Source organism: Photinus pyralis, unplaced genomic scaffold (assembly GCF_008802855.1).
Source record: "Photinus pyralis isolate 1611_PpyrPB1 unplaced genomic scaffold, Ppyr1.3 Ppyr1.4_LG2, whole genome shotgun sequence".
NCBI classification, from domain to species: Eukaryota; Metazoa; Arthropoda; class Insecta; order Coleoptera; family Lampyridae; genus Photinus; species Photinus pyralis.
This window is the reverse complement of record NW_022170403.1, coordinates 32271836-32288155: the sequence shown is the minus strand read 5'-3', so window position 1 is coordinate 32288155 and position 16320 is coordinate 32271836. Positions and strand designations below refer to the sequence as shown.

The 16320-nt window shown below is 35.5% G+C and overlaps 3 protein-coding genes across 5 annotated transcripts; 2 read left to right on the top strand and 1 right to left on the bottom strand.

The window, feature by feature from the left end:
- Window positions 1-771: 771 nt before the first annotated feature.
- LOC116163201 (mortality factor 4-like protein 1) lies at window positions 772-8924 on the top strand. Its single transcript, XM_031477058.1, has 3 exons — window positions 772-1011; window positions 1061-1178; window positions 7817-8924. Exons 1-3 carry the CDS (start codon window positions 984-986, stop codon window positions 8646-8648), a joined length of 978 nt encoding a protein of 325 aa, XP_031332918.1. The 5' UTR covers window positions 772-983; the 3' UTR covers window positions 8649-8924.
- A 1490-nt stretch (window positions 8925-10414) lies between these two features.
- On the bottom strand, window positions 10415-12205 carry LOC116163199 (protein prenyltransferase alpha subunit repeat-containing protein 1). Its single transcript, XM_031477054.1, has 2 exons — window positions 11841-12205; window positions 10415-11794 (listed from the first exon to the last, which is right to left on the bottom strand). The coding sequence occupies exons 1-2, from the start codon at window positions 11912-11914 to the stop codon at window positions 10558-10560; spliced, it is 1311 nt and encodes a 436-aa protein (XP_031332914.1). The 5' UTR covers window positions 11915-12205; the 3' UTR covers window positions 10415-10557.
- A 606-nt stretch (window positions 12206-12811) lies between these two features.
- Window positions 12812-16058, top strand: LOC116163200. Of its 3 annotated transcripts, XM_031477055.1 has the most exons (7): window positions 12812-13030; window positions 13191-13404; window positions 13886-14055; window positions 14101-14229; window positions 14292-14357; window positions 14940-15129; window positions 15180-16058. In XM_031477055.1, exons 2-7 carry the CDS (start codon window positions 13197-13199, stop codon window positions 15698-15700), a joined length of 1284 nt encoding a protein of 427 aa, XP_031332915.1. In that variant the 5' UTR covers window positions 12812-13030; window positions 13191-13196; the 3' UTR covers window positions 15701-16058. The 3 variants fall into 3 exon arrangements, with proteins under 3 accessions (XP_031332915.1, XP_031332917.1, XP_031332916.1); XM_031477057.1 differs by lacking the exons at window positions 12812-13030; window positions 13191-13404 and adding an exon at window positions 13510-13694; XM_031477056.1 differs by lacking the exons at window positions 12812-13030; window positions 13191-13404 and adding an exon at window positions 13705-13834.
- Window positions 16059-16320: the final 262 nt, after the last annotated feature.

Sequence of the window (16320 nt, the reverse complement as noted above, 5' to 3'; positions counted from 1 at the left end):
TTGAAAAATATGTTGTCAGTACTGCAACACTTTTCTGAACTTGCACAAAAGTTGCAACACAATTGCATAAATGTAAAACCGTTGACAAGGAGCAATAAAAATTGCAGTTGCATGCAAGTTGCAAGAAAAATTGCGAAAGGCATGCGCAGTTCAAAGCCAGCTGATCAATTGCTGCAAGAGACTTGCATGCAATTTTTATACGACCGGTGCTATTTTTCTTGCATGAATCGCGCAATTCTAGGGATAAATCTAGTTGGTTTTGTGTCACCAACCTAGTAAAACACAGCGGCGGCAACTATGATGCTTAGAGACGCACTCATTACTTGTTTTTATTAATCTTATTTATTCTTGTAATTTTCATGTTTCTTCAAGCAGTCAAAATTTCATTTTTATTTGAGGTTAGCAACTTTGTTGACAAATTCATATTTTTCTTCTGTTGGCAGACATGTGGCAATTGAAATAGAATTGCACCATGTCAAATGCCATGCAATTCTTATTGCATGCAAGGATTTGACCTTGCAATTTCTTTCTGCAAGTTCTTGCGCGTTGTATTGCTCCATGTCAAGCGGCCTTTAAAGCAATGCAAGGCAATTTTAGATTGCATAGCACAAGCCTTGCATTGCACTAAAATTGCCTGTAAAGCGGCTTTAAGATAAGTCAGTATTTCTCTGAGATGAAACACAGATTATAAGTTGTGCTCTAGATTTCAGGATTTGTGCCGTTAGTGACTTTAGTGTTCATGTCTCTCTGTATGAGAAATGTATCTTATGTGTGTCAACCGTTGTGCTGGTTGTTTTCGTACAGATTCCTGTAGCATCGCCTCTAAAAACAAGTAAATATTGACAAAAATTAATTTTCCGTAAAAATCGATTGTTTTCTGTTATCAACAAAGTTTTTGAACTGTGAACGTGTTTCTTAATTTTACTGGTCGATTATTCGATTGTTTCCTGTCTATTCTCAACTTTGAGAAGCTGCAGCTAAATATGCCTCCAAAATTAAAATTTGTGGAAGGTGAGCAAAGTTTAGCTACCAATAACATCATTTTACACATAGATTTTAGGGGAGAAGGTTTTGTGTTTCCACGGCCCCTTAATTTATGAAGCGAAATGTTTGAAAGCAACAGTTACAAAAGACAAGCATGTAAAGTATCTTATTCACTACGCAGGTTGGAATAAGAAGTACGTATTCTTATAGACTAAGAACTAGCGGATTGTCTGAGCAATGTGTGTACCACAAGGGTAGATTTGCAATTTTTTACTATTAGTAGGCATATTTATTTACATTTATTGAAAGGGGCGGAAAAATGTGACCGTTTTATCAGTGGCAAGTGTCTACCAGGTGATACAAGTAAAGTTGTTATAAGGATTTTTTACATACTTATACAAGGCTGATATTCATACGGAATATGCTGTTTTAAGGCAATAAATATAAGCCCAAGCATTTTTGGCAGTTGCAAATGTTCATCAGGTGAGTATATAATTAACTCGATAATTAAGTAGATACCTCAATATTTTGAGTGACTATGAGAGTAACAGTCTGATGAATGGCCACCGTATGAGAGTGAGAGAATACTTAATCGAAATTTTAAGTGGTGTTCATTGCAATAAATGAAATAAATTAACAAATACTTTTTATACTTACTGTTTCTAAAAAGTGTCTTCGTTGCTATAAAGTTCATTTTCAGAATCAAAACAATCAGTGATTGCTTTGTTTTCTAAAAAAAAGAAATGTGCCCCTATAGCGTGCGGTTTACCGATATGAATTTACCTCTCTATGTGCTATGTGTGGTCTACAGCAGATTTGCAAATATGCTAATATTAAATGCATTTTATTCTTCCAAATTAATAGTTAATTTGGTTTTGTATAATTTGGTGAATGCAGTTGTTATGGTCATTATAACTGCTGATTTCGTTCTAATCACCCAAATGCAAATAGCAAGGTTATTGTAAGTGATCAGACGGCTGAAAGGGCATAAGGATTAGCGAAGAAGATTTTAAGTGAAGAATTGGCAGTGTATTTACAGGGAAGAAACCTTGTGGATGCCATTGAAGATGTAGAATGATGGCATAGATGCGGAATGAAATGCAGGACAAAAAAACTGTCAACAAAATTATGTACATTCAGGCTCTGGAGCTAATACTCGGTCTATCGAGTGGTTATGACTACTTAAAAAGATCTTTTTCGTTGCCTTTTATGGCAAGGTGATTTTATTGTGACGAGTGCGTGCAATGTAGCTGTACTGTTACTTGGAACAACTTTGTTCTTGTCCCTTAAGTGTTTTTGGATCCATAGATGAAAATGTATTGCACCATCTTCATTCAAAACTCATTCAATTCTCCCTTTATCAACTTGGGGTGGAAGGGAATCATCCTTAGAACTTTGTTTTTTAAATAGCAACCTAAAATTTTTATTAAAGTATTTTAAAGATCTTATTTTTCTGTGCACACCCTATAAAACTTGTGCCAGGTTTGATGATAAAAAAACAAAACAAAAAATGTCATTGTTAAGGGTTTGAGAAGGATGACTGAGGTTGGTAAAAATTAATTCCTTTCATTGAGACCTTTGAGTAGAGTACCACGAATGCTAAAATCAATTCCATCCTAACCTCCGGTTTTGATAAGGGGCGAGGGGTGGTAGTGGTAGAAAGCAATTCCTTTCATTGAGACCGAGGGGGTAACATCTTCCCGCAATACTGTCACAAATTGTCTGCAATCGCTTGCAATCCCTCTGATTGCTGTGGAAATCTCCCTCACAATCCCACAATCGCGTTTGCAATCTCACAATCATCTAAAACAATCCCGCAATCAGATTCGCAATGCCGCAATCGTTGTGACAATCTGACAATCACATTGGCAATCGTGCACGCCCTCATCTGTTTTTAGGTACAATCGCACGCCACGCGGGGTTAGGCAAACAAGTTATTGCACCTAACTTTATTTTTTTAAATGGAAAGCCCTGTACTAGTTAATAAACTCCTAAATCGGATCTAAAAAAGCGGCACAGCACCTCGGAATAACCCTCACCTCATTGGATTTGACTCACTTTCAATTGCCTTGGATTTGACTCATTTTCAATTACTTTGTTACATGTGGTATGTATGTTAACTGTGCAAAGTTTCAATCGAATAGGTTCAAGCGTTTGGCACAGACAGAGAGGCGTGACTCCAAGGGGTCATTGGATTTGACCCATTTGCAATAGGCTTATTACTTGTGGCATGAACCAAATCGATCCAAGAGTTTGGCAGTTATTGTGTTCACGGGCGGCCAGACGGACACCATCAACTTCCCTATAAAGCTTACATCGCTTTCATCTGCCGCTTAATATTCTACAAATATAGCATATTAACTTTTAAAAAATATAATACACTAAGGATGATTCAAAAAGGGATCAAAAAAGATTAAAAAAAAAGGTCAAACGATTTGATAAATACAATAAAATTTCAAAAAAATGTTGAATCTTTCGGTTTTTTAAATCTTTTGAACTTATTGAAATCAATATGGAATTTTTGTAGTGTTATATTTTGGAAAAGAGATTCTTAATATGTTAGTTTTGGATTAAAATATTTCAATTTAAAAATGGACGTAGGAAATTCAAAAACTTGTAAATCTCAGAATGAACCTATATTTATTAAAGGAGATATAAAAAGATTTTTCTTACAAGTTTCTTTATAAGACTGTTGAATAATCTGCCGTTTTAAAATTAAGTGTACGGGATCAGGTAAAAAAGTTATAGGACCCAACCCGAGACCTAACGTCATTTTTTAGTGGAATGCTCTGTATATTTCATTCGAAAAAGAGCATATTAAATTCACTTTCTAGAAATATAACACTAAAGAAATTTAAAAAGTGCAATATTAGATTTTTCAAAAAATTTCAAAATGTTTATTTTTTTGTTGTTTGTAATATTTGAACCTTTCTTAAATGTTTTAATTCTTTTTTAATAATTTTGAATTTTTTGCGATTGCGTTATATATTAAAAAAGAAAATGTTAATATGCTATCTTTTTAGATTAAAACATACAAGGTGTCCTATTTAAAAAATGAGGTTTTTTTGTGGACATCGTATATGTAACCTATTTTGAAAACGGCAGATTACCCAGCAAGTAATTATGTAATAAACATTTTTTCGTGTCTCTTTTCATCTGATATTGACAATTTTTGATTTTCCCTTGTATCTCTGTAAGCGAGCGAATGTTTTCAAATTTAGATTGTGTCATTTTTTAACAATGGCCCAAAAAGAGCACATGCCACTTAGTTTGACTTCCACAAAAATTAAAAAATTTACTATTGTGGTCACTTTGCCCGTCCGTCCCTAGTTTTTCTACTTTTTTCGTTATTTGGTTCGTTATGCTGTCAAGATTTGCACCAAGGAAGGAATTTTTTCTGTGCCGCTTACGAAAAAAGTTATGGTAAAAAAACCATTTTTTTGAGATTGTATTGTATTGCTGTCTGTCTGTATGCCCGTCTGTCAGTGTATCTGTCTGTCTGTTTGTCCGTCCGTGCGCACGATAGCTTTTGTATTTGCGCAATCCATTTTTTATTTGTTAAATACTTTAATGAAACTTTTTATGTAGGCTAGAGATGTAGATGGCGATCTCGACTAAAGTAAAACTAGTGCTGAGTTAATAAATATGGATTTTTTTTATTTGTTAAGTTATTTAAATGAAATTTTGTATGTAGGCATCTCGAATAAAGATGAAACTAATGCCAAATCAAATAATTTTGCGCATGCCCAGAAATACCCTGAAATTTTAGGGTAGGGTTCTTTTTATAAACTGAAATTGAAGCAGCACGTCAACAATGGATTGCACATGTGCAACGCTAACTTTCTTATTTGTGGCCGGATTTTTACGAAATTTTAAGTTTAAGTTTGCTTGCATCTTACAGTATGGGAAATGAATGCAATTGTAATGCGCCTTTTATAAATTGTTTACGACGAGGTTTACGATTACTTTTTTAACTTCTTATTTGTGTATTTAAAAGCACCTGTTACCAACTAAGGATTCCCTAATAGCCAATATAAATGAATATGTATCTTGCTTAGGTAATGCCCGTGTATAGCAACTTGAGCAGCTACCAAAAATCTTTGTCAGTCACCCACAATCACCTGCAATCATTTACAATCGTCTGCAATCATTCATAATCACATGCAATCACAATGCAATCCTATAAAATCCGACAATCGCATCGTAATCGCAGGATTGTGATCGCAATCGCAGCAATCGTAGGGAAATCATGGGGATTGTCGCAATACTGTCACAAAATTTGAGAAGATGTTACCCCCTCGATTGAGACCTTTCATTAGAATGCCATGAATGGAACGTATTTTCATCCCCTGCCATACGTTTTACTTGGCACCACTAGAGCCACGAAAAAATAGCATTTTGGGGAATAATTCATCAGGGCCGTAACTAGATATGACCACGCCCTTGGCGGCACTTCAAGTTTGAGCCCCACCCCCACCCCTTCCACACACCTGCGCGTTGGGGTATTAAATACCCCTCAACAAAAACGCAAGGACCGGGAGGTCCTTTTCCGAAAATTTTCTTAAGTTCAAGGTTAGAAGCTTTTTGATCCGAGAATTTCGCTTCTTTAAAACATGGAGGAAAGATTACAAAATACAGTGTGTCCAAGATACGAATGAACATCATGGACACATCGGAAACCATAAGAAGTACACAGTTGGTTAAATTAGAAAGAGTTGCGCATTTTAGGGCTTAATAAAACGATGTTTTAAAAATGCGCAAATTCCGATCAATTCCGAAGATATTTAAAAAAACCGAAAGTAACTTTTTAAGCTCACCATTTTACAAGACTTTCGCTGCGACGTTGCGTCTTTGAGAAACTATCAACAACTTCATATTTTTATATGGACCGGAAAAAAGTACATAATATATTGAGTAGCATTTTTTATTGCTTATACAAATATGTATGGTACAATTAATATGTCATTTAGAAGAACAAATTATTTTGACATTTTGGTCAACTCCTACTAAACCAAAAATGTTAAAAATTTAGTAACAAGCCATTTTTGTGAGCTAAATAAAAAATAATTTTTAACATTTTACTGTAGTAGGCGTTGACAAAATATCAAAATAATTCATTGATGGTTCCTTTAAATGATATAGGTGATAAAGAATCTTATTGTGCCATACATCGTTGTTGATGGATTCTCAAAGACGCCAATTGTACAGCTTAAAAAGTTCCTGTGAGGAAGTGTTATTTGTTTTTTGATATCTTTTCAAACAGGGCCGGCAAAAATTAAAACCGAATATGATTAACTTCGTTTTTTTTCGGAACTGATCGGAATTTACAAATTTTTAAAATATCATTTGACTTGCTTGCTTTTCCTTCTTATATTGGACACACTGTATATATTACAATATTACAGTACCATAAGGAGGCAAAAGGGGGGAAGGGCAGAGATGAAGGTAATATCACTTTCACACAGCTATTCACAGTCACAGTACGTACAGTATTAACAATCTGGAATAACATTTGTTTAAATAACCTGAATTTTTTTCCTAATACACTAATGTAAAAAGAAATTTGTTCATGGCCAATTATTGCGTCTCCCCGGTAGCTGCGCCCTCGGCGGGCGCCCATCTCGCCACCGCCTAGATACGGCCCTGTAATTCATACCCCCCCCCCCCCCCGTAAAACAACACCTTCAAGGTCGGACGGATAGACGGACGACCAAAACGCAAACGATAGCGCATTTTTTTAAAGTGCGCTAAAAATTTTCCTAAAAAAAAGGATACATATTACATATTGTTTAAACAATAAAAATAATTATTTCCCCCTGAAAGGTTTCCGATTTTAAATATAAATCAAAAAACACATAATTTAAAAAAGAAGTCAACAAAATTGGAGCTGTTCTGGAGGACTTCCGAAGATCTCTTTTATGTATTTATTGACGCGACTATTCAAACTTCCAAAAAATACGCTGTATGTATGTATATGTAAAAAATGGGCGCTAGGTAGAATCAAACATATATTTTTTTATCAAAATAATTTTAGCTTATCCAAATTTGGCATACATTTCAGATATATCAGTATACCTTTCACGAGATGGTTAGTTTCCCTTTATTGTATACAAAACTATATTTTACAGCTTCTGACAATTCCGAATTTAATTTAGACGTCAAAAATAGCAAGCTTAGGTTTTGTCGTCGCGGATGTTTCCATAGAAACAGTATTGTCGTATGTCCTGAACGTCATTTTATATCGTACTTCGCGTCGCATTTGAATTAAGAGTGGCAGATGTCATTAGAATGCACAATTATCTGTTTTACTTTATTTATCCTTACGGTTAAAGTGATCACTTGATCTACCCTCATAGTTAAAAACCTATTAAAATGTCAATTGAACATACGCTATAAAATAAAATCTTATATTAAATCGGTTTTTATTGAATAAATGCGAAAATCTTGTCTTGTACTCGAGCTTGTACTCTTCAGCCTTGTAAAAGTACGTCAAAAAATGTTCTTCGTATGACAAGGTAAACTTCTTCAGTAATAACAAAGTTACCCATGCAATCATACCCAATCTCAGTTTATGCTGCAACTGGATATAACTGTTTATTTTACTTTACAGTATGTTCCTGAGTTGTTTGTGCAAGGAGAGAAAAATGTTGTTTCTGTTTGACCAACTCACACAATTTTCAAATTCCATTTTGGTTTACAGTAAAGAAATCTTTTCTTTATTTTGTGATGGAGTAGGCAATAATGTGTAAATGACTTCACCCCTGTGGTAAACATGTTGTTTGGCCTCCTACTATTATTGAGTACAATTCCTATAAACAGATGTGCCTTTTAGTTGGGATGAATGGGTACCCGAAACGAGGGTTTTAAAATACAATGAAGCGAACGTCGCCAAACAAAAGGAAGTGCAAAAGGCACATTCCACTCAGGCCTCCGCAGCAAAAGCGAAGAAAACAAAGACCAAGAAATCCGACGCATCTAAAGACTCCGACTCCCGAGCCAGCACACCAAACAACGAGACATCACGTACCGTTAAACAAAAACTGCCCACCACCACTTCCTCCAGTCAGGATTCCGGATCGGAGGCGACGAAAAAGAAACGGGGACGCCTAGACGCAACTGTAGAATCCGAGGAACAATTCTTAAATAAAATAGAAATTAAAGTGAAATTACCCGACGAACTGAAACCTTGGCTCGTCGACGATTGGGACCTGGTCACTCGGCAGCGTAAATTGTTTCAATTACCCGCCCGTTTAACCGTAGATGAAATTATCGATAACTACGTCACTTATAAAAAATCCGCTAAGAATAACAACGCGTACAAGGAGACCGCTGCCCTCGAAATTAGTAACGGAATCCGCGAATACTTCAACGTTATGCTCGGCACGCAGCTTCTTTACAAATTCGAGAGACCGCAATACGCGGACATTTTACAGGAGAAAGCCGATACGCCCATGTCGAAGATTTACGGGGCGATGCACTTACTACGCCTATTCGTAAAGTTAGGGACGATGTTGGCTTACACTCCGTTAGACGAACGTAGTATACAACTGTTGCAGACAAACATTCAGGATTTCCTAAAGTACATGATCAAAAATAGTTCTACCTTGTTTAGTTTACAAGATTACGGAAATCCGACACCTGATTATCATCGTAAGGCTCTATGATATGAGGACGAGTTAGATTATGAAAGTGATTAAGTTTTAGTAGTCTAGGTCCGTTTTCAAATTTGTGTGTTCAATTTATATGTAGTTATACATAATTGGTAAGCCTTCGGTATCGAAAAAAATTATTTATTTATAAATAAATTTATAAAATGGCAACGTTACATAAGATGTTAACTGCTACTTAAATTGAGATAGAACTGTATGCACTTTAGGAAAAAAAAGGCTCATTAAAACTAAAGATTGAACAGTATTAAATAAACTTTTTTTTAAAAACAACCATTTTTCGTGTACCCTCTCTAATTCCCGTTCTACCTACATCATTCATTAATAACAACCTTTTATAGAATCAATTCTTATTGCGTACGGCTCTACGGAAAACGAGTGTAAGGAAATTAAGGATGATTTTTAGGACATATGTCGAGAAGTATTTTTTAACCGGACCACGTCTTATTAATAATTTAGGATACCTTTGTATATCATCTAAATTTATTATTGTTGGATCAAAATCATTTTTATAGTGCTATGATCATAAAACAAAAGAAAAAGAACTAAGCAATGCACGAGTCACTCGGTCATTGCTACAAAAAATGTGCTAAAAACATGATAGTGATAATTTGTAGCAACATAATAGCATAGAATTTAAGTTTATACATTCAATGATAATAGTAACAAATACTGAATTTTAAAAAGACACATTTTCTTAAGTTCATTTATTAAACAATCACTTGGTGAGAAGGAAGTGTCAAAATTGGCATAGATAGATGCAAGTGCGCGCCCGTTTGAGGTGATCTTGTGTATGTTGGGGAATCCCAAAACGGCAACCTTTAAAGATTCCAAAAGGATAACTCAATCATATCCAAAACGAGGCGCGTCCCCTATAATTGTGTTTCAGCACTTTCAAAATACGACAAAAAATGATAAATTCATTTTAAAACACTTACATAGAAACATAATTTTTTAATGAACAACCTAACATCAACCTCAATGACAATGAGAGAAACATGTTAATAATTTATTAATAATGCAAGAAACTAAATACAGCACATACTTATAAATTTCCAATGTGCCATTATGACCTACAGGCCAGGTGGCAACCGCCCCCCCCCCGGGCCAGTCCGCCCCTGCTTAGATCCCAAAAAGTTAATTCACAAGAATAACACAACAGTACAAAGCTGAAGGTTATTAAGCGACGGAGAAAAGCGATGGAAGCTGTATAGGGGAGTCCCGGGGGTCTGTGAACACAATTTAACCAAGCGAACGGCGGGAAAAAGACAGAAATTTCCTCTTGCAATAAAAACAAAACGTGGATAAGGACAGGCAGCATTTGGTAAAATCGGAACGGGTAGAGGGCAGTAGCGGCGATGGTCACTTGTTCGGCATGTTTTAGCCCCCATTGTTCTTGGAGGAGCTAGAGTGTGTCAACTGTGAAGACGGAGACCAAGAACCAAGAAAATTGACAATGCGGAAAATCCTGAGTTTCATGTGAAATATCAAACTGTCGTTGAAGAATTACCACTTTAGCGAATGGTGGGGGTAAGTATCGCAGCACAATAGTTTAAATAATACTGAATATTAAAAATTTTGCTAGCACAGATACTTCCCGCACACTTGCGCATGCGCGATTTTGCCCAAAGGCTTTTTAGCTCTTTGGTTCTGTTAGGGGGGGGAATTTTTTACCCCAATGCAGTACCTCCTTTACTAATGTGCAGGTGGTAAAACGTTTCCAATTACTGTGTTCAATACTCATATTAGCAAGTAGCCTTCAATATCGAAACAAAATTATTTATTTATCAAGAAATATATAAAATGGTAACGTTACACAAATGTTAACTGCCACTTAAACTGAGAGATAGAACTTTATGCACTTAAGAAAAACAAAATACTAATTAAAACTAAAGATAGATCAGTATTAAATAAAACTATTACTTTTATTAAAACACAAAATGAAATGTAACCATTTCTCGTGCCGCCTAGCCAATTCCCTTTGTGCATCAATACATTTAGACAAACTATTTCCTTGAATATGTTCAAATTCAAACTTAAGAAGTATTTTGTACAGATAGGAAGACTCGACGGCGTCTAATTCGTATTTTGGTAACTTCGGATACTTGGTATCTGATAAACCACTATCTACATTTATTATATTATCGTTCGAGTTCAACATTAAACCGCTAACATTTACATTTCTGAACCACACTACATTGTGATATTCGTGGGCAATTTGAAGTATGTGAAATATGAGAAACCTGCGATGATACCACACAGCTTCATGGCCAGGAAACAATTCGTTAAGTTGGTCCATAAAATAAAACAAATCTTCTAATAACAAAAGAATAAAATTAACCATACTACGGTTTACACACGTACTAGATCTACCTAATAACTGTTGAACAAAGCCTTCGTCATCACATGCCTTAATATGCGCAAAAGTTTCTAACAAGCAACGAATTTTGCCAGTACGTTCAGAAACTGAACAGCAACTATTTAACACGCATTTTAACAAGTACTGCCTGTAATGAAACCCTGCGTGTTCAGATATGTGGCTCTGTATCCACCTAATCGAAAAATCTAACTGCTCAAAAACTAAATTTAAATACATAGGAGTGTCTGCAAAGTCATGTTTTACGAACGCCGACTGTAGACACCACATTCGATGATTCCAAGCGTGGTAATTATTGGGCGAGTTCTGGGCAGCCATTTCTGTGACTGTGAACTCTTGATTAAGCAAGGCCAAGGTGGACACAACGTCATGTTTATAAATACCCTTCATTAGCTTGCTAACGATCCATTTGCGATACGCAAACGCTTCGTTTGATTTACTTTTATTCGATAAAACTAACTTTGTTAAAAGCAACTCAATGTCTAGGTTAATAACGCCGTACTCCACCAGTTCACGTCGCATGTTCCAAAATGTCGCGACTTCGGGATGAATTAGTAGCGCAGATATCAAGTACTTATCGATTTCTTCACTTTTTTGTTGTATTAATCTATTTTTGCTTAATAGTCGTCTTAATTTAAATAACTGTTTATAAAGATATGCATAAACGTATTTCACACACCATAATTCTAAGCCTAAGTTGTGTTCCTCATACAAAACTGGCGACTTATTCTTGTTTTCGTTGATCGGTACTATACAAAAGTCTTTCCTAAAATTGCTTGTTAAAGGGGTTTAAACGCGAAAGAAATACTTACAAATTTGGATCACTGCGTATTAAATTTTTGATATCAATTAGGATTTTTTCATACATGGCGTTGTCTTCTTCCATCGCATCTCCTTTTTGTATATAAATATAGTAATACTTTGTGTGGCTGCCAAGTCAAATAACCGTAAAAATAGACCTTTGTGGCCCCTTTGGGCAATATTTGCAAAAATTAAATTTGCGAGTTCCAATAAAAATGGTTAGAATTCCACAGAACAAACAATAGACATCGTACAGTACCGGAAGCGGGAGCAGAGCCACGATTTAATGTACAGGATAAATCATAGGAAATACATGAACTAATTTTGCTATTAATTTTGTTAGAGAAAAATAGCTGGTTTGGAAATAGTGCTTTTTACACGATTCTTATTACCAATTTCAACTATCTACAATTTGTTTGTAAGTCACAGTATAGGTAGAAGGTATGTTATCTTCAAGACTGTGTGATTTTCAAAATAAATCCCATAGGCCAGAGGTATACCCTGCAACTCCAAGATAAATATTATAAATCTACATTGAATTACATAGGTTCGGTATCCATTTGTGTTATGCCCCAAAAAATTTTCTTTAGGGTCAGTGAACCGTATAGCGTTTACCTTTTTTTTTAAATTTATGTTTATAGGTGTAGTCTACCAATTTTATGCCTGTTTGTACGAGAAGATTCGACTGTATATCGTGCCTATAGTGTAGGTACGCCCTACGTTTCTAATGTAAATGATAATAATTATGATAGAAAATAATAGTTAAACTTTCCTATTATGTTTCCTATTGATTTTATTGTTACTATTCTAATAGTTCAGTATTGATGTACCTGCATACTGTACACATTAGCACCAGTGCGATTAGAATGAACAAACAAATTTAAAAATAGTCACGCGGGATATAGACAATAATAAACTAAAACTGTAGATGGGGGAAATATTTACATTAGCTAAAATCGAAATTCAAATCTGCTTCATTATATATACTGACCTACCTTTGTTTGCGCACCTTTAAAAATAACTTTGATTCGTCCGCATTGAAGACGACGGTCACATTTCGATTTCTATGTCGTACTGACCGTAGATACAATTATTATTAATTCTTGGTTTCTTTAGTGATGTAGTAGTAGTTTCGGCGATATGTATGTAAAGGTGGTATTTTAGCTTACAGTGGATTATAGGAAAATATACATAAACACAGGTATAAACTCGTATTGATTAATTACGAAAATATAAGTTGGTTAAAATTTGTATACCGCTTTTTGTTACATCTCATACACATTTTGGCGGGAAAGTTTGCATGTTTTTAATCGCACATTTCGTTTTGATCTAAGTGCCCATTTTATTCGATCGGATTTTAGGACACCATGAATTTGATGTTCCGCAAGAATTTTCGTGAACAGAAGTCCGTCGGAGGAGGAAAGGGTACTTTGAACAAGTCAAGCGCAAATAGACATATCAATAAAAGAATAAATAGAGAACAGGGGTATACACCAATAGAGGAACAGTATTACAGAACCCATCTGTTTTTTAGTCCACGAACCCGAAGTACTTATAATATAAATGAAGTCGAGGGTAAGTGCAGCTTCGCATTACGCGTAAATATTAATGAATTCAAATTATAGAGATACGTAATTAGCCGTAAACGCTCATTTAAAATTTAATATAAGGACCAGAGTAAGGTCTATATAAATAAACCTAATAATATGGGTCCTTGAAATATTTAAAGTGATTTGGCACGGGTCGCTTTTGTTTTTTATATAGGTATACCTCAACCAATGTGAGCATCACCGTTTCTCTACAATTTTGTTTAATTAGTTATGTGAACAGTGTAACAAATCTACCACCACAAATATAATAAATCGGTATTCCTTTGTATATATAAATGAATCTTGGCGATTGGCCGTTTTCCAAACCGTTTTTTGTAGTCTCCCAAATTCCATTGCGTAAATCTCGTGCTAACCTTCGCTTTGATTTTTGATGACTTCACTATTAATCTCATGATGTAGCTTTTGGCACCTTTTCTGAACATTTTTCTAATGGAGAGAATTTGCAGAACCTCGCTGTGGGCCAATGACAGGTACCGTTGGTAACCCATCGTCGTTACAGTCTATATCACCACCAATGTCAGATGCTGATCTTCCTCAACCTTTGGTTATTCGAAATCCTTCGGATCCATTAATGCGATGGCCCAATACACCTACTAAGTCAACGCCTACCCGTCAAGTATGTACAAACTCCAACTTCAGTGCGCTCAAAGCGAAATTTCAGGTAAATTTTAATCGAGCAAATGAGGGTCATGGTGAGATAGCAAGAACGTTATCAGATCTTGACCGCGATTGTTTTATAATACCAGTGCATAGTTTGGATCGATTTCTACCAGCAGGCGTGCCTTTACCAGTAGGTATAACGCGTTATAATTCGCATTTGATTTTCCGGTTAAAATATCCGTTGCATTTCAGAAAACTACCACAACAGGAGGCGATAATGCTGAAAATAACAACCAAGGGGGATTAAATGTGCTACAAGTACGTACAATACAAAATATGCGCTCATTAGAGTGCAGGGGTGAGTTGTAATCACACGAATCACATAAATCATACGTACAATAAAATACCAGATGTAGGTAATTTGAGTATTATGTAGTTACCTACCTCTATATAGGGGTCAGAGTTCGTTTAAAAGTATGCCTGCTCTTTGAACATAGTTCAGTTCAATTATTGATTGCGAGCTGATTCATATACAGAGTTTTTTATTAAGAAGTAGACATAGGGATTTATATGTTCCTTGTTTCCTTGTCATAAAAATTAGTTTGCTTTGGCTCAACAGAAAATAAATCTCTTACGCTCCTTAACCTGTCACCGGCACTAACGTGACGTAAGTGCAACAAATATTGTATATACGTATGTACCACGGGACCGAGGAGTCATTTAATCCCTTTGGGTAAAATGAAAGAGAGTTAGGGATCAGTTAAGAGATTGAATGACCGGTCATACAATAATGTAAACAATCTTATTGGGCGGTATATATATATCCTAGTAAAAAATAAATGAACAGAAGAAAGGTTCATATACTTACCTCGGATAATTCAACATGTTTCCAACTTTCAGATTCCCGATCCAAAATTATGCGTCCTATGCCATCTAATGAGTCCCTTGGAAGCAATAGATCCAATTTTGGAATCACCACTCGCTCAACCCATTCTTCGACAAAGGATGGCCGCCGCAGAGCTCATCACGGAAATATCGCAGGCGAAGCCAGCCGCAACCGGTATGCTGCTCGCGAATATGGAGCGAAATGGTAACACCTTCCTTACCTTACTCTTTGCTATTAACACGCAACTGTTTCAGCCGAATTTCCGTTCATATCGTATTATATTATAAATAGTGCACAAACGAATCCGGTGATTTTTTATAATAATTTACGCAGCGCTAGTTTAAAGAAATTTGATCCAAGAACAATAAGATACACTGCCGCGCACACTTTGGATCTGTATACAGAGGTGGCGACAATATGTAGACCACCAATAAACGATTCGTCAACTTCTTTGACAAAGATAAACACGGCAACGACGGGATACATCATTTCCGTATATAAAGTCTTTGAAGGGGACGATCGAGAGAAGTTCGAACGCAACTGGTTGTACTGGACAGGAGCTAGAATGATCTACAGATACCTACCCCGAGAAGCGGGCTTAAAACGAATCGCCCTGCACAAGTCGCTGAGTCCGAAGGGAGATAAAATGTATTTGTTGGTGTGTGAATGTTCAAACTTATTAAAGGATGTAACAGTGTGTGCACTTTTATTACCCGCTTTAAGAGCACGTTTAACTGGTTATACGGGACTTTTTCGCCCATTGCAAACGTTTTAAGATTCACTCGTGAGATGCACAGATCACTATTAAGATTGTATAAATATGTGTTTTTAGATAACTTTACAACAATATAAATGATTCCTATGTTGTTGATAAGCCTTTACTAGTCGGGCCTTACAATCGTTTCAAAGTGCAATTAATAGAACAATATTAATATACAGTCTTCCTTGTTATAAATTTTGAAACACTTTACATAACACTAAAGTTTGTTGCAAGATTTTTTAGACTCTTTTAGTACATGTTGTCTTATTTGTTGTTATATTCAAACACTGTGTATGGAGTTGTCACAAAGATTTGTTTTACCAATTGCATTAATTCTGAATATGTAAGTAGTTTAAGATAAAGGTTGTATACGATCATGAAATAAATAAGTTAATTTTTTTACAAAAACAAGCATACCTATACATCTCTTTGTGCTTCCATTGAGGTCGAGGAAAATGACAAAAAATGATTGGATGGTCACATATACCTCTACATTTAAGTTGCTATAACAGTTTCCATTGCTGTATGTTGGTCATTATATAATTTATATGCTGTAGAAGGAATGAGGATTCTTTTGATATTGATGTGCATCTGATAACTTTTGTTGCATAGTATATAAACATTCCACTAATTAC

Bases quoted from the DNA above. Each gene is read 5' to 3' on its own strand.
- LOC116163200 (XM_031477055.1), top strand. From the start codon at position 13,197: ATGAATTTGATGTTCCGCAAGAATTTTCGTGAACAGAAGTCCGTCGGA. The intron at 13,405-13,885 runs GTAAGTGCAGCT...GAGAATTTGCAG, and splicing joins TAATATAAATGAAGTCGAGG to AACCTCGCTGTGGGCCAATG. The intron at 14,358-14,939 runs GTACGTACAATA...TCCAACTTTCAG, and splicing joins GGGGATTAAATGTGCTACAA to ATTCCCGATCCAAAATTATG.
- LOC116163199 (XM_031477054.1), bottom strand. From the start codon at position 11,914: ATGGAAGAAGACAACGCCATGTATGAAAAAATCCTAATTGATATCAAA. The intron at 11,795-11,840 runs GTAAGTATTTCT...AAGCAATTTTAG, and splicing joins ATACGCAGTGATCCAAATTT to GAAAGACTTTTGTATAGTAC.
- LOC116163201 (XM_031477058.1), top strand. From the start codon at position 984: ATGCCTCCAAAATTAAAATTTGTGGAAG. The intron at 1,012-1,060 runs GTGAGCAAAGTT...CATAGATTTTAG, and splicing joins AAAATTAAAATTTGTGGAAG to GGGAGAAGGTTTTGTGTTTC. The intron at 1,179-7,816 runs GTACGTATTCTT...TGTGCCTTTTAG, and splicing joins TACGCAGGTTGGAATAAGAA to TTGGGATGAATGGGTACCCG.